Raw genomic sequence first — 25,434 nt, 5'->3', positions numbered from 1 at the left:
AGTGTCACTGATGCATGCACTGTCACTGCTCACCATCCTCATGACCTCCGCAGGACAGTGCATGCATCCCTGAACAAGCTCCCCATGACACTGTCCTGGTGCTATAGTCACACAAGTACTCATTGATGGTCCTCTGCTGCGTGTGCAGCTGCTGCAGCATGGCCAGAGTTGAGTTTCACCTTGTGGTCATGTCACAGATTAGGCGGTTCTTGGGCAGGTTAAATTCCTTTTGGAGGTCAGCCAGCCGAGCACTGGCATTATATAACTGGCAAAAATGCATACAGACGTTCCTGGCCTGCCTCAGGACATCCTGTAATACCGGGTACCTGCCCAAGAACCACTGCACCACCAAGTTAAAGGGTCACTAAAGGAATTTTTTTTTTAAATAACAAACATGCTATACTTACCTCCATTGTGCAGCTCGAGTGGCCCGAACCTGGTCTTCTGGGGTCCCTCGGTGGCTGTCTCGGCTCCCTCCCGCAAGGACTCCACAACTTCATGCAAGCTTCCTCACATGATGTGGAGTGCTTGCGGACGCGCTCCCGTGATACAGCTGGTGGTCGTAACTGCTCACTGTATCACTCGGCCCCGCCCCCAGCGCGCCGCATCATTGGATGTGATTGACAGCAGCGTGAGCCAATGGCTGCGCTACTTTCAATCCATCCACTCTAGCCAATCAATGGCCAGGGTGAGCGGTGAAGAGGACGTCGGGGGCGAGCGCGGGACTTTTGAGGGGTCAGGTAAGTAAAATGAGGGGGGGCCGGCACTGTCGAATGTTTTTTCACCTTAATATATAGAATGCCTTAAGGTGAAAAAACTTTTACCTTTACAACCCCTTTAAGGACGTGAGCCAAACAGGGCACATGGGTCAGTTGTCCCTGGCGGAGAACGGAGAGGAGGTTGGTGCCATTGTCGCAAACCACCATTCCTGGCTTAAGCTGGCATGGCGTCAACCACCTCTCAGCCTGCCCCTGCAGAGCTGACAGAATCTCTGACCCAGTGTGGCTTCTGTCCCCCAAACACACCAGCGTAAGCACCACATGGCATTTTTTTGCCTGCGTACTTGCATAGCCCCTTGAATGCCTACGCAGCACTGCTGAAGTGCCCGGAAACCCTCTAGTTAGAGTGGATTGAATGGCTTGGTTTAGACGTGGTGCAGGGCCCACACTGTTCTTCTGCTTCTGTCCCTGGTTGCCCCAGATGACCGGAAAATTCTGCCAGGGAGTTGGGGACTACTTTCTTGAGCAAGATTGACACCTGCTGACTCTCATACTCCTGGTCTCTGGCAAGCTGCCTGAAGCAGTTGCTGCAAAGTAGACATGTGCAGAGTAAAATATTTCGTTTCGGAATTTCGTTTTCGTCTGAAAACTTAATTTATTTAGTTACTCCCGAAATTCGTTTTTATTTATTTCATTTTTCGTTCAAAAATTGCATTCGTCCGAAAATCCACATGAATCACGGTCGAATCTGTCTTTGAAGGCTTATGGTGTCTGTCGAATGTATAAAGAAGATTCGACGGAGCTAGTATATAGCATACTTTAGAACCCTATTAAAGTCTATGGGACTCCAACGTTCAAAATCTAAAGTGCTCATTTTAAAGGCTAATTTGCAAGTTACTGTCCTAAAAAGTGTTTGGGGACCTGGGTCCTGCCCCAGGGGACATGGATCAATGCAAAAAAAAGTTTTAAAAACGGCCGTTTTTTCGGGAGCAGTGATTTTAATAATGATTAAAGTGAAACAATAAAAGTGTAATATTCCTTTAAATTTCGTAGGGGGGGGTTGTCTATAGTATGCCTGTGAAGGGGCGCATGTTTCCCGTGCTTAGAATTGTCCCTGCACAAAGTGTCATTTATGCAGGAAAAAAAGTCCTTTAAAATCACTCGCAGCTATTATGAATTGTCGGCTCCCGTAATACAGAGAACAGTCATTGAAAGTCATTGATAAATAAATAAATAAATAAATAAATAAAAAAAGCGTGGGGGTCCCCCAAATTCAATTACCAGGCCCTTCAGGTCTAGTATGGATATTAAGGGGAACCCTGCCTCAAATTTAAGAAAAAATTTGACGTGGGGTTCCCCCTAAATATCCATAACCAGACCCTTCAGGTCTGGTATGGATATTAAGGGGAACCCCGCGTCAAATTTTAAAAAAAATTGACGTGGGAATCCCCCTAAAAATCCATACCAGACCCTTTATCCGAGCACGCAACCTGGCAGGCCGCAGGAAAAGAGGGGGGGACGAGAGAGCGGCCCCCCCTCCCTCCTGAACCGTACCAGGCCACATGCCCTCAACATTGGGAGGATGCTTTGGGGGTCTGTGACCCCTCAAAGCACCTTGTCCCCATGTTGATGAGGACAAGGGCCTCATCCCCACAACCCTGGCCGGTGGTTGTGGAGGTCTGCGGGCGGGGGGCTTATCAGAATCTGGAAGCCCCCTTTAATAAGGGGACCCCCAGATCCCGGCCCCCCCCTGTTTGAAATGGTAAGGGGGTACAAAAGTACCCCTACCATTTCACAAAGAAAGTGTAAAAAATGTTTAAATAAAACAAACACACTTTTGAAAAATTCCTTTATTAAAAATAAAAAAAAGATTCCAGCGGCGGTAATCCACTCTTGCTATCCATCGACGGACGGTCATATCTCCAGCGATGTCTCATGTCATCCAGCGCAGCGCAGCATCCTTCTTCTGTCTCCGTGGAGGAGACACTACAGACATTCCGGCGGCTGACGTTTGTTATATACGGAGGGCGGGGCCACCCGTCACCTGACCCCGCCCCCCTCTGACGCAAGGGGAAACCCGGGGTTCCCCGTGACGTAGGGGTGACCCCGCCCCCCTCTGATGTAACGGAAACCTGCCTGTGTTACATCAGAGGGGTGCGGGTCACCCCTACGTCACAGGGAACCCCGGGTTTCCCCTTGCGTCAGAGGGGGGCGGGGTCAAGTGACGGGTGGCCCCGCCCTCCGTATATAACAAACGTCAGCCGCCGGAATGCCTGTAGTGTCTCCTCCACGGAGACAGAAGAAGGATGCTGCGCTGCGCTGGATGATATTAGACATCGCTGGAGAGATGACCGTCCGTCGATGGATAGCAAGAGTGGATTACCGCCGCTGGAATCTTTTTTTTATTTTTTTATTTTTAATAAAGGAATTTTTCAAAAGTGTGTTTGTTTTATTTAAACATTTTTTACACTTTCTTTGTGAAATGGTAGGGGTACTTTTGTACCCCCTTACCATTTCAAACAGGGGGGGGGCCGGGATCTGGGGGTCCCCTTATTAAAGGGGGCTTCCAGATTCTGATAAGCCCCCCGCTCGCAGACCTCCACAACCACCGGCCAGGGTTGTGGGGATGAGGCCCTTGTCCTCATCAACATGGGGACAAGGTGCTTTGAGGGGTCACAGACCCCCAAAGCATCCTCCCAATGTTGAGGGCATGTGGCCTGGTACGGTTCAGGAGGGAGGGGGGGCCGCTCTCTCGTCCCCCCCTCTTTTCCTGCGGCCTGCCAGGTTGCGTGCTCGGATAAAGGGTCTGGTATGGATTTTTAGGGGGAACCCCACGTCAATTTTTTTTTTAATTTGACGCGGGGTTCCCCTTAATATCCATACCAGACCTGAAGGGTCTGGTTATGGATATTTAGGGGGAACCCCACGTCAAATTTTTTCTTAAATTTGAGGCAGGGTTCCCCTTAATATCCATACCAGACCTGAAGGGCCTGGTAATTGAATTTGGGGGACCCCCACGCTTTTTTTTATTTATTTATTTATTTTTTTATCAATGACTTTCAATGAGTGTTCTCTGTATTACGGAGCCGACAATTCATTATAGCTGCGAGTGATTTTAAAGGACTTTTTTTCCTGCATAAATGACACTTTGTGCAGGGACAATTCTAAGCACGGGAAACATGCGCCCCTTCACAGGCATACTATAGACAACCCCCCCCCTACGAAATTTAAAGGAATATTACACTTTTATTGTTTCACTTTAATCATTATTAAAATCACTGCTCCCGAAAAAACGGCCGTTTTTAAAACTTTTTTTTGCATTGATCCATGTCCCCTGGGGCAGGACCCGGGTCCCCAAACACTTTTTAGGACAGTATCTTGCAGAATCTTTTCTCTCTGTCAAATCTTTTTTCTCTGTCGAATATTTTCTCTATATAATCTTGGACTAATAGAGGTAAGGTTAGGCACATTCGAACACAGGTTCTATAGACACAGATTGTTGTCAGAGTCATGTCGAATCTCCTATTCTATATCGAACTGTTGTAACAATGAAAACGAAAATAAAGCATTTATTTATGTCGGATCTTTCGTTTTTCGGATTTTGTGCTTTCGTTATCGTTTGTCAAAACGAAAACGAAAATAGCTGAAATTCGGACGAAAATGCATTCGGACGAAAACGAATGCACATGTCTACTGCAAAGTAGCTTTGCAGGCATAGGGTCATCTCCACATGACCAACATTTGCCTTTTCGGGCGCTCGGGAGGAGAAGCTGTGTGCGTTCTCTTAAGTGTACATTTGCATCCTTTGTACTGGGTCTGCCAGGAGTGGAGGAGTCACTTTCTGCCCTGCAATAATCCTGACGATCTAGGGGGCCTCTGGACCTCCTAGAGCGGGAGTGTGAGTGGCCGAGACTGCAATAGACAGGAAGACACGCTTCTCAGGGCAGAACACACTCTTTTTCATGTATCTTCTTACTTACCCAAAGTTGGCCCTTACCTGGTATTGCGGTGGTCTTGGTTATATGGTGTTAGGCTCATGCTAGCGGAAGAACCAAAAGGTGCAAGGGGGACTTGCATGGCAACAGAGAGAAATAAGGGAAGCGAGAGGGAGAGAGAGAAAAAAAATACATATATATATATATATATACCCCCTTTTTTTTGGCAAAGAGAAACAAATTTAAATAAAAGAAATCTGGGCAAACCCCCCATCCTCTAGTAATACATCCCCCCCTTCTATCCCCTTTACTAGGTACTAGGATAGCAAAACTTACCTGTCATTGACTGTTCCTCATAATGAGATGATGCCTGAATAGGAGAGAGAGAGAGAAAGGGGAGAGAGAGGGGCGAGATAGAGCGAGAGAAAGGAGAGAGAGAGAGGGGAGAGAGGAGAAAGGAGAGAGGGGAGAGAGGAGAAAGGAGAGAGGGGAGAGAGGAGAAAGGAGAGAGAGAGGGGGAGATAGGAGAAAGGAGAGAGAGAGGGGGAGAGAGGAGAAAGGAGAGAGAGCGAGAGAGAGAGAGAAAGGAGAGAGCGAGAGAGAGAAGGGAGAGAGAGAGAAAGGGAGAGAGAGAAGGGAGAGAGAGAGAGAGAGAGAGAGAGAGAAAGGGGAGAGAGAGGGGCGAGATAGAGCGAGAAAAAGGAGAGAGAGAGGAGAGAGAGGGGGAGGGAGAGAGGGGGGAGAGAGGAGAAAGGAGAGAGAGAGGAGAAAGGAGAGAGAGAGGGGGGAGAGAGGAGAAAGGAGAGGGGGAGAGAGAGAGAGAGAAAGGAGAGAGAGAGGGGCGAGATAGAGCGAGAGAAAGGAGAGAGAACGGAGAGAGAGAGAGAGAGAAAGGAGAGAGCGAGAGAGAGAGAAAGAGAAAGGAGAGAGAAAGAGAGAGAGAGAGAAAGGAGAGAAGGAGAGAGAGAGAGAGAAAGGAGAGAGAGCGAGAGCGAGACAGATATCATACATTCTTCTGCAGATTTTTTCCCTCAGATTTACCAAAACCACTCAACATGAGGTCAAACCTTAAAGGGGTTGTAAAGGTAAATGTTTTCTATGCATTAAGGTGAAAAAACATCTGACAGTCCCGGCACCCCCAGCCCCCCCGTTTTACTTACCTCACCCTTCAAAAGTCCCGCGCTCGTCCCCCGACGTCCTTTCCACCGTTCAGCCTGGCCGCTGATTGGCTGGAGTGGATGGATGGAAAGCAGCGCAGCCATTGGCTCACGCTGCTGTCAATCACATCCACTGACGCGGAGCGCCGGGGGAGGGGCCGTGTGATACAGCGAGCGGCTATAGCCGCCGGCTGTATCACGGGGGCGCGCCCGCAGATGCTTCTCACCATGCGAGCTCCCTCGCATGAACGTGAGAAGCACTTGCAGGAGGAAGCCGAGACAGCCGCCGAGGGACCCCAGAAGAGCACAGTGTGTATGGGGTCTTTAGAGATACGAGAGCAAGAAAACACGTTTTATAGAAACTGACAGACCTGGAAAGAGTTCCATAGGAAAGAAGACATCATGCAGTCCCAGCTGCTGGATCCAGATCCCACAGCAGGCATGCCACAAGAGGATTGTCGTCTCTGATTAGAGAACACCTTGACCCCAAAAGACCACCATAAGGGGTTCCCCACTTTGTTGGTGCGTTTAGCAGCCTAAGATGTGGGACTGCATGCTGGGAGAGGCTTGAACCCAGACGGACTCAGACATAGTGGGCAGGTAAGAGCTTATCCTGAGTTTAACGGTCTGTAGGCGTTGATCTTTGAGGACAAAAAGGAGAATGGGGGAGGTAGCTCTCAGTCAGACTTTTATAGAGCTAAACAGGTCCTGTGGTGGATATAGGTGCGGAGCTATATCATATGTATGCTGCCATGTTTGGCATCAGGAAATGCAAGTTCACCCAATGTAGAGACGGAAATTCAAAGTGGGTACACCTGTTAAGGATGTCCTTAAATTACTAACCCAAAAAACACGCTCTCTGAATTTGCCCAGAAAAATCCAAAAAAACACCAAAAAAACAAAGACCCTGAGCATGCCCAGACCAACCCAAATGCATTTTACACACCAAAAGCCACAGAAAAAAAAACAAAGTCCCTGAGCATGCCCAAAACAACTCAAATGCAGCTAGCACAAAATAAGCCACTCCCTGTTCACAATTAAGCACTTCATCCAGCCTGCTACAAAATTAGAGATGGAAAAAACACTCCCCGGTCCAGGGGGGGAAACAAAGAGCCTAACTTGGGCAAAAGTTATACAACTAATACCATTGCAGTCTATGGGAACTGACTTGTTCATTTTTCTAGTCCGCACTTGGCTGGCTTATATTCTAGATATTGGCCTTAAAATGGGTGTGGGGGCCACCCTGAGGGACATATATTAATGTCACCAATTTGGATAACACCAAAAACTAAACAAGAAGAAGGGGGAGGGGGGTTACTCTGCCTGTAAAGTGGTGCATCTGTAGCATGTATACAAAATGCTGCTTCAAAGATGTACGGCTTTAGAGAAAGCTTACAAATCTGCAAGATTTTAACCCAAAACAAAAAATAGCATGCCCCCCCAATACATACAAGGCCAGTTGGGTCTGTTAAGGCTCAAAATGAGAACCCCCATGTGAAAAATACCACTCCAAACTTAGAAAATATTGTGCCCCTCCCAAACACCAACAAACCCCTAGCCAAACACAGCAAGTCAGCCCATGAAAGGGGGGTATATGCTTGGGGGTAGGAGGGGCTCAGGCACTCCAAAATTCAACCACCTTCTTCCCATATTCAGGGGGACGAGGTCCCCTTCCACATAACCCTAGGCTGGGGTTGTGGGGGGCTGCAGACAGTGGGCTCTATGGAATGTGAAAAGCCCCTTTAAACTAGTGGGTACAAGGTGCTTTATAGTTGGTATTGGGCTGAGCCCAACATGCCCCAAAGGCAGCCAGCTATGTTGAGTGGATGTGGCCTTGTATGGTTCAGGAGGGGGTTGGGCGATCGCTCTTCTTGCCCCTTTCCTAGCTGGCCCTGTTGTTTGCTCTGAAAAAAGGATGTGGTTTGGATTGGTGAAGGCAGCTCAAAGCCTTTTGGGAATGGAGTGGATTTGTGGAGTTCCCCTTTAAAAGCAAAAGCAAGCCTAAGGAAATCATAAGCATTCGAGGGGGAAGGGTAAATGCCCTTTTAGGAGGAGCTAGAGGAGCGAGAGTCTTTTTACATAATTTTAACAAGGTGCATTTCACATGTTGGCAACGTAACACGCTAATATAACCTGTTTGCAAATCTTAGAAAAATACATAAAGGTGAACCGCGTAAAAAAAAAAAAATGTAAAGTTTAGCGTTGTGCCTGTTCAACCCACGCAATTGCATGTACATTGCTTAAAGCGGGGTTCCACCCTAAAGTGGAACCTCCGCTGATCGGAACCCTCCCCCCCTCCGGTGTCACAATTGGCACCTTTCAGGGGGAAGGGGGGTGGAGATACCTGTCAAAGACAGGTATTTACACCCACTTCCGGGCATAGACTCCCGTGGGAGTCTACGCCATTTCCTGTCCTGCCGCGCTGTCTGCTGGGACACACACGGGTCTCAGAGACAGCGCGGAGAATTCCTATTGCGCTGCGCGACTCGCGCATGCGCAGTAGGGAACCGGGAAGTGAAGCCAATTCGCTTCACTTCCTGATTCCCTCACCTAGAATGGTGGCGGCAGCAGCCGAGAGCCGAGCGATCGATCGGCCTCGGCTGCCGGCATCGCTGGACCCCGAGACAGGTGAGTGTCCATTTATTAAAAGTCAGCAGCTGTAGTATTTATAGCTGCTGGCTTTTCATGTTTTTTTTTTGGTGGAATCCCTCTTTAACATTCACTAAGATTTTGGCTGCGTATTGAACAAACTCATGTGAACGAGCGCAAGAGCCGCTTGCGCATGCGCAGTGCTTTCATTGAGTTCTACACATACTTGCAGGCACAGCAGGCTTTCTCTGAAAAAGTTACGGAGGTGGAGCTCTGACTGTGTATGAAGAGGAGGAGCTCTGAGTGTGTATGAAGAGGCGGAGCTCTGAGTGTGTATGAAGAGGCGGAGCTCTGAGCGTGTATGAAGAGGCGGAGCTCTGGGCGTGTATGAAGAGGCGGAGCTCTGAGCGTGTATGAAGAGGAGGAGCTCTGAGCGTGTATGAAGAGGTGGAGCTCTGAGCGTGTATGAAGAGGAGGAGCTCTGAGCGTGTATGAAGAGGAGGAGCTCTGAGCGTTATGAAGAGGCGGAGCTCTGAGCGTGTATGAAGAGGCGGAGCTCTGAGCGTGTATGAAGAGGCGGAGCTCTGAGTGTGTATGAAGAGGCGGAGCTCTGAGCGTATATGAAGAGGCGGAGCTCTGAGCGTGTATGAAGAGGCGGAGCTCTGAGCGTGTATGGAGAGGAGGAGCTCTGAGCGTGTATGGAGAGGAGGAGCTCTGAGCGTGTATGGAGAGGCGGAGCTCTGAGCGTGTATGAAGAGGCGGAGCTCTGAGCGTGTATGAAGAGGCGGAGCCCTGAGCGTGTATGAAGAGGCGGAGCCCTGAGCGTGTATGAAGAGGCGGAGCTCTGAGCGTGTATGAAGAGGCGGAGCTCTGAGCGTGTATGAAGAGGCGGAGCTCTGAGTGTGTATGAAGAGACGGAGCTCTGAGTGTGTATGAAGAGGGCGGAGCTCTGTGTATGAAGAGGCGGAGCTCCTGCTGGAACAGCAGTCGGAGGAGGAGGAGTCTAGGAGGGAGATGACAGAAAGCACAGCAGACTCTCAGGAGTGAGTGAGGAGGATCCGATTCCTTTGCCATCGGAGGTGAGGAGAGTGTGAAGAATGTTGGTGACTCTGGTAGATGAAAAGCTGGGAGTCATATTGCTCTGGTGAGTGGGGAAGCACCACTAAGGGGGCGCCCTCACCAACACGTGTGTAAGAGGAGGAAGAAGGCGTGGCTACACTACAGCTGGCACTGTTTGGAGCTCCGAGAACTTTACACCTTATCAATTTTTCATTGGTTGGTGGAATTTCTTCTAGCAAAATAAATTCATTGAAGTATATGTAAAGTGGAAGCAGTGGACTTGCATAAAACAATATATTGAGTACAAAATATTGATTATTGAATATGATTACATGAATTTGCACAGATTTAAGTTTATTTAATATAGCAGCAAATATCATTAGAATAATGAAGTAGGTGTAAAGTGAAAGCAGTGGATCTGCAGGGAACAGCTACTTGAGCACAAAACACTTTATGTTATATATGAATTTGCACATGGATCAGTTTACTTAATTTATTGATAAACACCATAAGATCAATGAAGTAGGTGTAAAGTGGAAGCAGTAGATCTGCAGATAATATTATTTGAGCCCCTAGCACTTTATATATGAATGTCTCCACATATTGTAGTGTATTTGTGATGATTTATGTGCACACACAATAGGACAGCGCTGTGACACATAATGCTCTTCTAGTTGATAAAGGGAACACTTACCTTTGTTACAGCAGCAGTCCGGTATAAGTTATTTCTGTAGGTATTTGAGTTGTTACACATAGCGCAGGTTTTATTCTATTTATATTGGGGACATAATTGCCCAATCTGGGGATCAGGAGCCATTTCCACCCTTTACTCTCGGCTGGGGCTCTTTGTATCCATATAACAGATGTTCTACATGACTAAATCTGACATCAATTTTACTGCAAAATCAAAGGGGCCAAAATGTCTCCCCCCCCCGAGCAGTAATATATTTCTATCCCCCTTGGTGGGAGTGGAGATGACCCATCTATAAGGATATACAGTACACACACACAGCACAAGGCTGGGTTCACAAGATGTTTCTCTGAGCTGCAGTTCCTCTGAGCTCCACAAGATGGTGATCTCACCTCTACCCCGAGAGGAAGTTTCTATGGAATACAGACAGGAAGTGATGTCAGATACAGACAGGAAGTGATGTCAGGTACAGACAGGAAGTGATGTCAGATTCTGGCATGAAGTTGCATTTGCGGACGTAGTCGTAAAGAGAAGACACTGCAGGATCTGGCTACAGAGGAGGTAATATGTAGATTAACCCCTTCAGGGAGATCAGTTGATGATGAATATATCTTCCTTCCAAATCTGGCCATACATGGTTCAGTTTTATCGTTCATCCAGCGGGATGAGAGGAAAAAACTGAAGTGATTCCTCCATCCACACATTGGAGGGGGATGGGTGAATCCTCCCCGCTGCACTATTGTATTCTGACAATGGGGGGGCGCTCCTCCACTTTCAGAATACACAGATCAGTGATGAAGCTATTGGCTGCAGCCACTGATGGAGTGACTTTTATCCGGCAGTGACCTCACATGGATGGAAATGTGACCGATCCCTGCTGAACCAGCGGAATTTCCATGTCTCTATGGTCACCATAAATCAGGGCTCAACAAATCCAAGGTTACCATGGTGACTAGAAATGGTGTCCTGGCCCCTGGGCTCTTGTCAGTCCATTCTCACTGTTGGTCTGAATGATGTTTCTGCCTGAAACTCGGACACATTATTCAGACAGGAATGTGGCTCAGACAGGGCCAGGCGGGAGGGTGAGGGGGGAGGAGTAGATGATGGCACCCGACCTGTGAAGTCAGGGGTGGACTGGGCAGGACAGCGGCATGAGAGGACTCATCTCACTGAGCTCCCGCTGCCGATCTTTCTCCTTTCCGCGGCCGCATTACTGTCACCATCGGCTCCTGCTTCCACCCACAGCTGCCTGTGTCCCTGCAGAGCCCTCAAGGAGAGGACCGAATCTTCAACATGGCGCCACCTCGGCACTGCCTCAAAGATCCCCACAAGGTGCTGAGAAACAGGACTACAGGGTCCTTACAGGAGGAACCAGGACAAGCCTGCAAAGCAGCCAGCTAAGAGACCAGCCAGGGAGGGACATGCTGCTTTATGTACACAAGATGTCCTCTCCATCCACTCTGCTCTCACACACTGCTGGGGGAGATGTACAGGACATGTAGGAGGACACAGGGGGAGGGGGGATTGGATTACTGTCCTACACCGTATGTCCTTTGTTCTGTACCCCGTGTCCTGCATCCTGCACCCTGAACCCGATGTTCTTCACTCTTCTGCACCCCCTGTCCTGCAGTGACCTGTACCCCATGTTTTGCATCCTGCACCACATGTCCTGCGTTCTGCACTTCATGTCCTGCGCCCCATGTCCCCCCATCCTATTAACGCTACCCTTCTCCTGTACCCCATGTCCTGCTGTGACCTCCACCCTTCACCCCATGTTCTGCACCCTGCATGCCATGTCCTGTGTTCTGCACCACATGTTCTTCTGTCTGCACCCCGAACCCCATGTCCTTCACCCCATGTCCTGCACACTGCAACCCATGTCCTGCACCCTTTGTTCTGTGGTCTGCACCAAATGTCCTGCACCCTGTGTTCTGCATTCTTCACACTGTACCCTTCCCCTGCACCCCATGTTCCGCTCCCTTCTCCAGTACCCTGTACCCCATGTCCTGTGTTCTGCACCACATGCCATGCATCCATCTCCTGCACACATTGTCCTAAGTTCTGCACCTCACAGATTACTCACAAATTACTTGCCCAGCCCCGGGCGATGACAACCCACACTGCCCTAAAAAAAAAAAAAGCAAATTTATCAAGCCCTGCCTTATGTGACTTCCTTTCCAGCCCCTCATCTCCTTCATTATGTAAGTCATGCTGAGATCATCTCCCATTGGCTGAGCAATATTCTCATTTGTCTCTGAGCTCCTTCTATGTGCTATGACATCACACTGAGCTCACAGCTCCTCCTCCCAAAGTCCCTTCATCCAGAGTCTATATGTCCTATGACATCACACTGACCTCACAGCTCCTCTTCCTAATGTCCATCCATCTGGCTTTTTTTCTGATGATCTTAGGATGTGGGCGGACCTTTGGCATCCTCACTAGCAAAGTGGGACTGTTGGTCCTGCGTTGTATATAATGAACCCATAATGTCTACAACAAGCTGTAAACCTGCTGGGGTCCTGTGTGGGTAAAAAAATTATACCTCAGCCTGAACAGGGGCTTTAATAAAATGGAGACCTGAATGGTGAGGTGAGGAGGATTCTGGGAATATCATTTGATTTTACTATTTGTGTTCAGATCTAGAGTTTTCCTCCTGTGAAGTCTGGAGATCATATGAACATCACATTGCCTCCACCTCCCTCCCTGATAGAATAGAGAAATACAAAGAAGATTCTAGAAGTCACCAGAGAGATGATGGAGGAGAGGTGAGCGGTGCTGGGAATTCTGGGACATTATCCAGTAACAGACAAGGGATGTGTCTGGATGGTGACTGTATCATTGTGTGTGTCAGGTTCCTATAAGGTGTCAGGATGTCACTGTCTATTTCTCCATGGAGGAGTGGGAGTATTTAGAAGGACACAAGGATCTCTACAAGGACGTCATGATGGACAATCAGCCGCCCCTCACATCACCGGGTAAGAGGAGACTTTATTGTAAAGGAGAGAGCAGTACGGAGGCTCCACCTAGATCCCCCATCATCTGATAAACACATAGAAACAATGTATTCAGTCAGTGTGTGTGTTTCCTACAGATGGATCCAGTAATGGGAACCCACCAGAGAGATGTCCCCGTCCTCTGTATTCCCGGGATTCCACACAGGAAGATCACACCATCCCTCACCATCATCAGGTAGATGAGGAACAATCACTGATAGTATCATTAGGATCTGTACATTATCTGCATTGTTACCATTGATGTCATTTTTATTATATATTCAGAGTGGAAACCTGAGAGATTCTAAAGTTGAAGTTAAAGAAGAGATAAAAGAGGAGGATGATGAGGATGGGGTGATGGAGGAGTCAGAGATTCTAAAAGAACACAAAGATCTGTACCAGGACACCATGGTGGAGTCATCCAGCTACAGAAACCCACCAGAGAGATGTCCCCGTCCTCTGTATTCCGGGGATTCCACACAGGAAGATCACACCATCCCTCATCATCATCAGGTAGATGATTGACAATTATTGGTAGTTCTGATTTATACACAGCATGTTTGTTACAATTAATGTTTTATTATATATTCAGAGTGGAAACCTCGAGGATGATAATGTTGTTAAAGAAGAGTATAAAGAGGAGGATGAGGAGTATGGAGTGATGGAGGAGTTTTCAGAAGGACACAAGGATATGATGGAACCACCTAATACCAGGAACCCACCAGAGAGATGTCCCCGTCCTCTGTATTCCCGGGATTCCACACAGGAAGATCACACCATCCCCCACTGTTTCAAGGTTGGTGGGATGGAGCATCTAGAACATGGACTTGTGGAGACAATGTGTGGATTTTTTTTATGCAAGTTTATATCTTACAGATGATATTTTCTCTCATTTTCTTGATTCAGAGTGGAGATCCAATCGATATAGAATTTGAGGTGAAATCAGAAGAAGAAGAGAGGTATGTGAGGGATGATCAGCAGTCTATGGAGGAGGATGGAATAACGGGGACATTTATAGAGGAGGACACTCCTACAGAGATCAGCACAGGTGGGTCATTAACACTAAATACATTCCTCCACCCATACTGCTCACTGATTGGTCCAGAGTAGGGGGCGGGGACTGGGTGATAATCTTCCTTCTCTGTGCTGCAGACACAATTTATGTCTGTAGATTGGATTTATGGAGATTCTGGGGTTCAGCTGGCAGTAAAATATTTATTTTCACCATAGATGTTATTCGATCTGGGCAGTACTGGGACAAGGTCACCCAGAGCCCAGGGCGAACATGCCAAATTGCACCTCCACCCCCCTCAAAGATATAAGAGCATTATGCTTCAGCGAAAATCCCCACCCCAAAAAAAACACTAATCTGTGTGCTCACCCCCCTAAGCCGTACATACCCACCCTGGGTGAATTTCACTCTCCCAGCCTAAATCTTTGCCCCCCCAGCTCAAATCCTCTCTCTCTACATATTCCCCCAGCACAACTCCACAAAAAATCCCCTTCCTCCCCCATCCTCTCTCATCACTCCAAATCCCCCTCTTCCAGCACAAATTCCCCCCAATAATCTCTACTATCACAATCCCCCCGCCCCAAATAAAAAAAATAAATATATATATATATATATCTATATATATATATATATATATATAGTGGTGTGAAAAAGTGTTTGCCCCCTTCCTCATTTCCTGTTCCTTTGCATGTTTGTCACACTTAAGTGTTTCGGAACATCAAACCAATTTAAACAATAGTCAAGGACAACACAAGTAAACACAAAATGCAATTTGTAAATGAAGGTGTTTATTATTAATGGTGAAAAAAAAATCCAAACCATCATGGCCCTGTGTGAAAAAGTGATTGCCCCCTAAACCTAATAACTGGTTGGGCCACCCTTAGCAGCAACAACTGCAACCAAGCGTTTGCGATAACGTGCAATGAGGCTTTTACAGCGTCCTGGAGGAATTTTGGCCCACTCATCTTTGCAGAATTGTCCTAATTCAGTTACATTAGAGGGTTTTCGAGCATGAACGGCCTTTTTAAGGTCATACCACAACATCTCAATAGGATTCAGGTCAGGACTTTGGCTAGGCCACTCCAAAGTCTTCATTTTGTTTTTCTTCAGCCATTCGGTGGTGGACTTGCTGGTGTGTTTAGGATCATTGTCCTGCTGCAGAACCCAAGTTCGTTTCAGCTTGAGTACACGAACAGATGGTCGGACATTCTCCTTCAGGATCTCTTGGTAGACAGCAGAATTCATAGTTCCTTTTATCACGGCAAGTCTTCCAGGTCCTGAAGCAGCAAAACAGCCCCAGACCATCACACTACCACCACCATATTTTACTGTTGGTATAATGTTCTTTTTATGAAATGCAGTGTTCCTTCTACGCCAGATATACTTGGACACACACCTTCCAAAGAGTTCCACTTTTGTCTCATCGGTCCACAGAATGTTGTCCCAAAAGTCTTGGGGATCATCAAGATGTGTTGTGGAGAAATTGAGACGAGCTTTGATGTTCTTTTTGCTCAGCAGTGGTTTTCTCCTTGGAACTCTGCCATGCAGGCCATTTTTGCCCAGTCTTTTCCTGATGGTGGAGGCATGAACGCTGACCTTAACCGAGGCAAGTGAGGCCTGCAGTTCCTTGGACGTTGTTGTGGGGTCTTTTGTGACCTCTTGGATGAGTCGTCGCTGTGCTCTTGGGGTAATTTTGGGCGGCCGGCCACTCCTGGGAAGGTTCACCACTGTTCTATGTCTTCGCCATTTGTGGATAATGGCTCTCACTGTGGTTCGCTGGATTCCCAAAGCTTTGGAAATGGCTTTATAACCCTTTCCAGACTGATAGATCTCAATTACTTTCTTTCTCAATTGTTCCTGAATTTCTTTGGGTCTCGGCATGATGTGTAGCTTTTAAGGATCTTCTGGTGGACCTTACTGTGTCAAGCAGCTCCTATTTAAGTGATGCCTTGATTGTGAACAGGTGTGGCAATAATCAGGCCTGGGTGTGGCTATAGAAATTGAACTCAGGTGTGGACAACCACAGTTATAGTATGTTTTAACAAGGGGGGCAATCACTTTTTCACACAGGGCCATGATGGTTTGGATTTTTTTTCACCTTTAATAATAAACACCTTCATTTACAAATTGCATTTTGTGTTTACTTGTGTTGTCCTTGACTATTGTTTAAATTGGTTTGATGTTCCGAAACACTTAAGTGTGACAAACATGCAAAGGAACAGGAAATGAGGAAGGGGGCAAACACTTTTTCACACCACTGTATATTATAATATAATTTATTTAATTTTTTTATGGTATCTACCATATTTTTCCTGACAGACTCCATGGCAGCAACGTGTGGGTTAAGTCCTGCCTCCACTACCCTATAGGACACTACTCCCATAAATCTTTGCTCCCTGCCCATGGCCGTGTTCTTTTTTTTTTTTTTTTTTGTCCTCCTCCGTAGGACCCATTACGGTCTTTCTACCTGAAGATAGCTCCCACAGGGTTCCATTATTGGTTTGGCCGAATAGCGACTGTAGACGAGATTGTCGCATGACTCCGCTAAGCCCTAGCTACTAGCGGGGTATGGAGTGGGCATTGGATATAAGTGCTGGAGGAAGCCAGGAACCTAGCCATTGGCAGGCAGGCTGCGCATTTGGTTGGAAAGCCCTGCTAAATAGCAGGTGACCTATTTTGCCCTGAGAAGTCCGGTGTGTTTTCCTTACCTTCGGCCTGGAGACGATCGTGTGGGAGCGGTAAGATTGTTCCTCTTTTTCATGGCAGCAGTTTGTGTTTGTTCCTTGCTTGTCACCTTTTTTTCCATTCATTTCTCCTGTGTATATGTTTGTAGTTACAGGCATGGCGGCTGGGTTAGCCTGCGTTCCAGCCGCCGATTACTTCCTGTTTTTTTTTCGTTCGTACGATCGTTCTGCGCATGCGCGAGTGCGGCGCGAGAACGAGGCTTGGTTCGCGCATGAGCGATAGCGGCAAAATGACGCTATTCGCGCATGCGCAGTAGCGCCGCGCACAACGCTGTGATGACGTCACTAAGGCGCCTTATTTAAACATGGGGAATAGCCTGCAGGCTCTGGAAATGCTTGCAGGCTTTTACGCGACTTCCTCTTGTCCAGGACTTTTTCTGTGGAGGTAGGTGGCCTTCTGGGAAGAGGGGGGTGGGCGTGTGTGTGTCTGCTGCTCTCAGCCTTACTTGTATATCTTTGCAGCATTTATGGAAACCCCTAGAGATATGGACTCTCTTCCGCCTGTATGTGGCCAGCCCTCTCATAATAGGTACTGTCTGGGGGGGAGTGGGGGGGGGATCCAGTCTTAGTCAGTCTGTTATCTTTCCTTATCTTTATGTCTCTTCTATCTCTGTCTTGCACTAGCCCATCTAGGTCAGAACAGCAACGCAGCTCAACGCACAGAGGAAGCAATTCTTCAAAGTCTTACCACCGGCATTCATATTCTAAATCGAAACATCACGGATCACCCTCAAGATCTGAGCGCCGTAGCGAGGAACGATCTCGCTCCTCCAGGGCTCATTCCAGCCGTTCAGTTGTCAGTACCTGCTGGGGATGCAGGTCGCAAGTTCCTACTGGTAAATCCCTGTGAGACCTCTGCTTTTCCAAGCCTCTAGTGAGAGAGGGGGTACGGACCAGCAACTAAGATCCCTTGTTGAAAAGGTGGTGAAAGAATCCCTCAAAGGGACCAGGGCCAGTCAGACCCCTGTGCTTCAGTCAGAGTCACCTCAGTGACCAGTGAGGGAGCCGCAAGTTCAAGAGATCTGGGAGTCCTCTCTACAAAGCCACCCTTCAGCTGCTGTATCAGACAGTGAATCTGAAGAAGATAGTCCCTGTGTGGGGTTTGACTTTGCCTTACTCTCCCCCTTGGTGAAGGCTATCGGAGAGGCTTTGAACTGGGAAGAGGAGGTGGCTAATCCTTCCAAACAAAGGAAGTATTTTAAGCAACTTAAAAGGGAGCGTCTCAACTTTCCATTCCTGTCTGAACTTGGTGAGGTCATTACGGATGAATGGAGTAAAGTTGAGAAAAAGAATAGTATGCTTTCAAAAGTCTTAAAGTTATATCCCTTTAAGGAAGATGAGGTCAAGTATCTGGAATCGGCTCTACTAGTGGATGCAGCGGTGATGAGACTAGTAAAGCATGTGACTCTTCCACTGGAAGATACAGTTTCATTCAAGGATGCGTTAGATAGGCGGATTGATTCCGATTTAAAGAGAATTTATCTCACTGCTGGTATGGCATGCAAGCCAGCGTTGGCTTTAGCAGCAATGTCCAAGGCCATGGAAGTATGGACGGACAGTGTGGATGATACCCTCAGGAACATTTCGGATGAAGTCGCAAAAAGCTCTCCTATCCAGGAGTTACGGCTTGCATCGGCTTTTCTGGGGGAGGCTTTGATTGACATCATCCGCTTAGTGTCTCGGGTTATGCTTTCAGCTGTCACCGCCAAACGGGCTCTTTGGCTCCGTCCCTGGCTGGCTGATCCAACGTCTAAACAGATATGGTGCCGTATCCCTTTTGAGGGTTCTTCCCTTTTTGGTAATAAATTGGATAATGCCATAACCCGGGCCACTGGCGGGAAGTCGGGGTTTCTTCCTTGGGATAGACGCCTAAAAAGCCAGAGAAGATTTTTTCTTAAGAAACAATATCAGGAGCAGGCCAGGGAGGCCCGTAGCTATAGACCGGGTCGGGAATATTCCAAGTCAAGGCAGTCTTCCTTTAAGAAATCCGCCAAGAGCAGTGCGACAGGAGAGAGGGAACCAACTAAATCTTTTTGAGATTGGGCCCGCTCAGATAGGCCAGGTGGGGGCTCGTCTTCTACGTTTTCGGCATGTCTGGGCGGCCTCAATCCAGGACTTCTGGACCATCAGAACGGTCTATTCAGGCCATTCTTGGACCTTCAGCAGGTCCCCAGGACTCAGGTATGTTCCCACCTCCCTTCTGGGCCTCAGAAGAAAAAAGGCAGATCCTGTTAGCCTACGTGAAATCTTTATTGGCTCAAGGTGCTGCCTTTCCCGTGCCAGACGATCAACGAGGGTGGGGAATTTATTCTCCTCTCTTTATGGTCCAAAAGAAAAAGGGATCTTGGAGGCCAGTCATAGACCTTACACATCTGAATCGTTTTTTTTTTTTGTTTGTTTCAATGAGTTTTATTAAAGAAGGTAGAGTAACGTACATATTGTTATACATGTCAAACTTTTAACATAAACCAATGTTGTAATCTGCATTATAGATTTCTGAGTACTTTCAGTAGGAATTACATAACATGTAAAAATAATAAGTAACAGAGAACACAAACAGGACTATACAGTTTGTATTGGCCTGGTATTTAACGTAGTAGTGATGTGCTCAGGTCTACCAATGTCCAGGTAAGGCATGGGTACTGTTCAAGATGGGTTTGCAAAGAGACAAGTTGGAGGCCATTTGCACTGTCAATAGTGTTCTAGCTGTATATTTCATCTATTAATGGTGTAGCTTCACGGCAAGCATGAGAGAAGCCATCCAACTGTCAATGTCACCAAGTTAGGCATGCATCTGAACAAAATTAAAACCCTAGACCGCGTTCCCCATGCCTATACCCGGTCTATGGCATACACTGTATAGTCCAGGTTAGCTAGGTTGCAGTATTGGGATCAGTAGAGTAGTACGGTGGAGAAAAGGTGGGGGAGAGCATAATCTAATGCCGAGGTTGTGCTCTATTACGCACATTTTGGAAAGGAGAAAGGGAGAACAGGAGGGGAAGAGAAAGGGAGGAAGGAAGATAGGGGCTGGTGGGGGCAGGAGGGGGAGAGGGGAGGTGCAAGTTGTAGCAATCAGTTAGACTCCGTCTAGTCAGCTGTGGGTTAATCTGGAGTATGAGGGGTCATAGTTAATTGGCTAGGGCCTAAGCAAGGTATGACCAATTTACATAGATTCAAAGGTCTGAGCGGTTCAGTGAGTTTATTATTGGAGGTGGAATCCGGGTCTAAGAATGTGCCTGAAGTGTCACATTAGCCTTTTCGTTTTGAGGGGTGGGCGCAAGGTTTTACGATCGGTCAGAATGTCGAAGGATGTTGGGATAATCGGGAGCGGACTTGAATTGTATCCAGCAAGCCCATCTGTGGCTAAATTTCTGTGGGGTGTCCCTGGAGATGTGAATTAATTCCTCCATGTCTGCTATCCTTTGAATTCTGTGAAACCATTCTTTGGTAGATGGGCAGGATTGGGATTTCCAGTGGAGCGGGATACACTGTTTAGCTGCGTTAACTAGATGAATGAGTAAAGATTTACGATACGAGGCTATGTTGTGCGTGGTATGATGGAGTAGGAACTGGGCCGGAGTAAAAGGTAAGTCGTCTGACGTGATTTTCCGTATCAATCTGTGAACTTCTTTCCAGTATTTTTGAATGGCAGGGCATTCCCACCAAATATGTAGCAGCGTGCCCGGAGCCTGAAGGCATCTCCAGCACGTGTCGGGGGTTAGTGAATTCCATTTGTGTAAAAGGACAGGTGTCCTGTACCAGCGAGTTTGGATTTTGTACCCATTCTCTTGGGTTGAAATGTTTAAAGAACCTTTGTGTATGTTTAGGAAGATAGTTTCCCATTCTTCAGATGTAAGTGTAACTCCTAAAATCCTGTTCCCAAGTAGTACAGGCTTTTGATGCATTAGGTTCCTGGTTTTGGAATAGTAGAGAGTGGGTCTGAGAGATAAGATGGGTCTGAGGAGTTGTGAATGCGCACAGCGATTTAAAGGGTGTCAGTTGTCTTGAGCAATCCCTAATTTTTCCTGTAGCTCTAATAAAATGGGTGATTTGTTGGAAGGTCCATGCTGGTATGGGGGGTTTCTGCTGTTGCATGGCTAGTTGTGTGGCTGTCATCAATTTTCTCTTAGTATAGAAATGTTTCAGCAGGATCTGTTCTTGTGACCAGTTCCCATGAATGAAGTTTTTCTGCATCCCTGGGGGAAAGTCTGGGTTAAAGATAAGTGGTGTGAGCGGTCCGGGGACAGAAGAGATGGAAGAGCGCATGCATGCATTGCGGAAGCACTGCAGTGTTGGTGCGATAAGTGGGTGTGGGTCTGTGATTTTACGGTAATGTGAATGACTTAGCCATGGTAGAGATCTTAGAGGGAAGTAGGTGAATGAGGATTCCAAGTCAACCCAATCTTTAGTCTGTGCGTGGAGATTCCTGTCCACAATTCTGGACAGATGAGTGGCGGTATAGTAATTGTAAAGGTCTGGCAGTCCTATGCCTCCTAACCGTTTGGGGAGAGTGAGTTGGGAATATTTAATTCTAGGCCTACGGGTACCCCAAAGAAATTCTGTGCATATTTTCTTGTATGAGTTAAAGAAAGTCTGGGGAAGGTGTATCGGGACCGTCTGAAGTACATAGAGAATGCGTGGCAGGACATTCATTTTAAGTATGGCCGCTCTGCCGAACCAAGAGAAGGACGACTTGTTCCATTGTTTCAAGTCGTCAGATATTCTCCTGAGGATGTCCGGGTAGTTTTTTATAAATAAATCTTTTAATTTGCTAGTGATCTTTATACCTAGGTACGTAATGTCATCATCTCTCCACTGGAACGGGAAGTTGGTTTTACACTGGGTCACAGATTCCGGTGTGAGGGAGATATTAAGTGCATAAGATTTTGTAAAGTTTATTTTGAGGTTAGAGAGTGAAGAGAACGTATGGAATTCTTTCAAGAGAATCGGTATGGTGGTATGGGGGTTAGAGAGAAACATCAGAATATCGTCCGCAAAGGCGGCGAGTTTGTATTCCTTAGTTCGTGCCTGGACGCCTTTAATGTCAGGGTTTTGCCTAAGATTGTTTAGGAAGGGTTCAAGGGTTAAAATAAACAGAATAGGGGACAATGGGCAGCCCTGTCTGGTCCCGTTTCTTATGGAGAAGGCAGCCGACAGGGTGTTATTAACTCTAATTTTCGCGGATGGGTTGTGGTACAGGGACTGAATAAAGGTGAGTAGATGGGGTCCTAGAACGATGGTGTGTAAAACTGCCTGCATATAGTCCCATGCAACCCTGTCAAATGCCTTCTCCGCGTCAAGGGACAGGAAGAAGCATTTTTGTTTGGTTACCTTAATGAGATGGTGTATATTGAGAGCTTTCAAGGTGTTGTCCCTGGCCTCCCTGCCCGGGACAAAGCCTACTTGATCATGCGATATGATCATAGGGAGGATGGACAAGAGTCTATTAGCAAGAATTTTGGAAAAAATGTTGACATCTACGTTAAGTAGGGAGATCGGTCTATAATTAGCGGTTTGTGTTGGATCCTTATCTCCTTTGGGTATTACTACAACGTGGGCTTCTAACATCTCAGGATTAATATGAGTATTGTCAGTTAAGGAGTTGAAGGCCTTCAGAAATGGTGTACGTAAGATTTCCGTAAAAGTTTTATAATAAGCCGCGGGGAGCCCGTCAGGTCCTGGACTTTTTTCAACTTTAGTCTGTTTAAGGGCGTTATCCCATTCCAGTGGAGAGATGGGACCCTCAAGGTCATTAATGAGATCAGGTTTGTTCAATTTGGGGCAGTACTTTGCTAAGAACTCTTGGATCGATCGTGACGTTTGGGAGTGGGTGGAGGTGCCTAAACCATCCAAATTGTATAGTGTGGTGTAGAAGTTTTCAAACTCCTTCGCAATAGCCTTATTTCCAGTGATGCGTGCCCCGTGGGAGAATGTAAACAGTGGACATTATTTTTATATTTTTTTGGATTGAAGGGCTTGGGCCAATAGATGGCCGCTTTTGTTTCCAAACTCCTAGAACTGTTTCTGAGAGAGTAAGAAATTTCTCTGAACCCTCTTGCCCAATTCCATTTGTATGGTCGTTTGGACTTCTTGGAGTTCTGAAAGGGTTTGAGAAGCTAGGGTCTGCTTATGAGCGGATTCTAGGCCTCTGAGTTTGCTAAAAAGATTTGCGAGATATGTTTTCCTGTCCTTAGCTATTTTGGCCACAATTGAAATCAGCTTCCCCCCGCACAACACATTTGTGAGCCGCCCATTGAGTCATGTATGAAATGTCGGCGGTATCGTTGGTGGTGAAGTAGTCAGTCAGGCATTTTTCGATGTCAGCGGTATGTAGAGGGTCGGTCAGAATATGTGGGTTCATTCTCCAGATATTTGCGTACTCTTGTGTTTCAGGAAATGTTAGTGTGATCGATACTGGGTGATGATCCGATAAAGTCATTGATTCTATATCTGCTGCGGTTAGGCGGGGAAGGTCTGCTTGAGTAATGAAAATATAATTGAGCCTGGAATATCTATTGTGGGGGCAGAGAAGAAGGTGAAATCCTTATCCGTGGGATGTAAAGTGCGCCATGTGTCATGTAGCATGAGTTTTTGTAAGGACAGTTTTATTTGGCGGAGGGCTCTGTATGGTAAATGAGAGGTGCCTGAGGATGTGTCAACAATCGGCTCTAGCGGGGCATTGAAATCACCGCCCAAGAGCAGCATTCCAGACTGGAAAGCTGTGAGTTGAGCAGTTATTTTGCGGAAGAATGTGACTTGTGATGTATTTGGGCTGTATATGTTAGCTAATGTTAGGGGTCTGTCACGCCATGTTCCTTTCAAGAAGATATATCTGCCATGGGTATCTATCAATGTGTCTGTGATCTTTATGGGTACGTGCTTGGATATCAGGATGGATACCCCTTTCGTTTTGGAGTTTGGCGTTGTCGCATGAAAGCCATAGGGGTAGTGTCCATTGGAGAGTTTCGGAGTTGCTTGAGAACTGAAATGGGTCTCCTGCAAGAAAACCACGTCAGCTCTCATACTTTTCAGGCTAGATAGCAAACGAGATCGTTTTTCAGGGAGATTCAATCCCTTCGCATTCAGGGAGATAAGTTTGAATTTGAAGGGCGAAGTCTTGGGTTTCGGGAAGGTCATGGTGGGCATCAATCTCGTGTGACAGGTGAGTAAAGAGTCCCAAATATATATATGCTGAGTGTATCGGTAATGAATGGGAAGGGGGTGGGGGTGTGGAGGGGAAGGGAAGAGAGAAGGAGGTGAGGGAAAGTTTCTAGAGAGGAGAGTTGGGGAGGGAGAGTATGGGTATTAGATGACTACCAAATGAATAACTCATCAGAGAGTCAGAAGTCAAGAAGGGAAAGGGGTATGTGGTCTACTGGGGTCGGTCGGAGAGACCAGTCTCGCCCGACGACTTGGTCCAGTGGGGGTCAGGAAGATCTCCTTCGGATCCCCTGTGTGTGAGGGTGATTGGCGTCTGAGCAAGGATGGAGGCATCCCTATAGTCCTGTGAGGTCTGTAAGGCATAGTGTTAAGACAATCCTTTGGCAGGAATTGTCTAAATTGTAGGGGAGCTAGTACACTGGGGTGTGATCTATTGTTCGTCTGAGAAGAGTGGTGTGTTTCTCCAATGATGAGGTGTAGGGAGGAAAAACTATTTATGTGTATTTTTCACCTTATTTTATTTATTTATTTTTATTTTTTTATTTCTTCTGATTCCGGATTTGTCCAGTTCGAGAGTATTCAGCTAAGCTTTGAGTTACACGGTAAGAATGTATAGTGATCTGCACTCTAATGTTGGTGACCATTTAAGGTATTTGAATGCAGTAAAGCGTAGGCAGGGGCAATTTCCTTATAGCGTACTCGGTCTGCAGAACTGTCATTATGAGTAACGATGTAACAACGAAAAATACAGTAAAAGCATATAACAGCATTAGAATAGAAACTTGGTACAACCTTAAAACCAGAACATATCGAAATAACTCATTTCTTCCATCGTTCCAAGGGTACATGAAATGTACATTGCACTTCGCTATTCTCGGTCTGCCAACAGATAACAGACTATTCATGCCCCGCTCTAAGATCAGCGTGTGAGCGCTAATGTGTAATAAAATTCTATGCGCCTTGGAAGAAGCGTGTCCGACTGATGAAACGGCAGTCAGACAGGATGAGGCATAGCCTTGGAGGGTAGCTATAATTTATGATGTGTAAGGGAGCCAGATCACCGGGCAATACGTAGTCTGCCACCTCTCGGCTTTGTCCCCCACCGATATGCTGATGGTTAGCGGGAGTCCAGTAGGAGCACATTCGAGGGTCGGGGTGAAAGGAACCTAAGTTAGTTTCAAGTCCAAGCATGTACTGAGTTATAGCAACTTAGGGATAGATATAACTGTGGGGAATAATATCAGACATCCAGTTCGTCAATTCACAAGTATACGATCTGCATACTCACATATTCCTCCGACAAGGCTAGATTAGTGAGGTTCGTTACTAAGATCGTTTGACGAGAAACATGCTGTTCTATCTCAGATGTAGGTC

The 25,434-nt window shown here is 46.9% G+C and overlaps 1 protein-coding gene across 1 annotated transcript in view; it reads left to right on the top strand.

Moving 5' to 3' along the window:
• LOC143989933 (uncharacterized) overlaps positions 1 to 25,434 on the top strand; it is a 359,732-nt gene that overhangs the window by 33,289 nt on the left and 301,009 nt on the right. Inside the window, exons 5-7 of the mRNA XM_077490205.1 lie at positions 13,429 to 13,656; positions 13,736 to 13,939; positions 14,050 to 14,191. Of these exons, the coding sequence (XP_077346331.1) occupies positions 13,429 to 13,656; positions 13,736 to 13,939; positions 14,050 to 14,191 (574 nt within the window). The remainder of the gene's footprint in view (positions 1 to 13,428; positions 13,657 to 13,735; positions 13,940 to 14,049; positions 14,192 to 25,434) is intronic.

The sequence above is a fragment of the Lithobates pipiens genome, unplaced genomic scaffold (assembly GCF_037356315.1).
Source record: "Lithobates pipiens isolate NorthernLeopardFrog02 unplaced genomic scaffold, aLitPip1_a1.2 Scaffold_18, whole genome shotgun sequence".
NCBI classification, from domain to species: Eukaryota; Metazoa; Chordata; class Amphibia; order Anura; family Ranidae; genus Lithobates; species Lithobates pipiens.
This window is presented reverse-complemented; position numbering and strand designations above follow the sequence as displayed.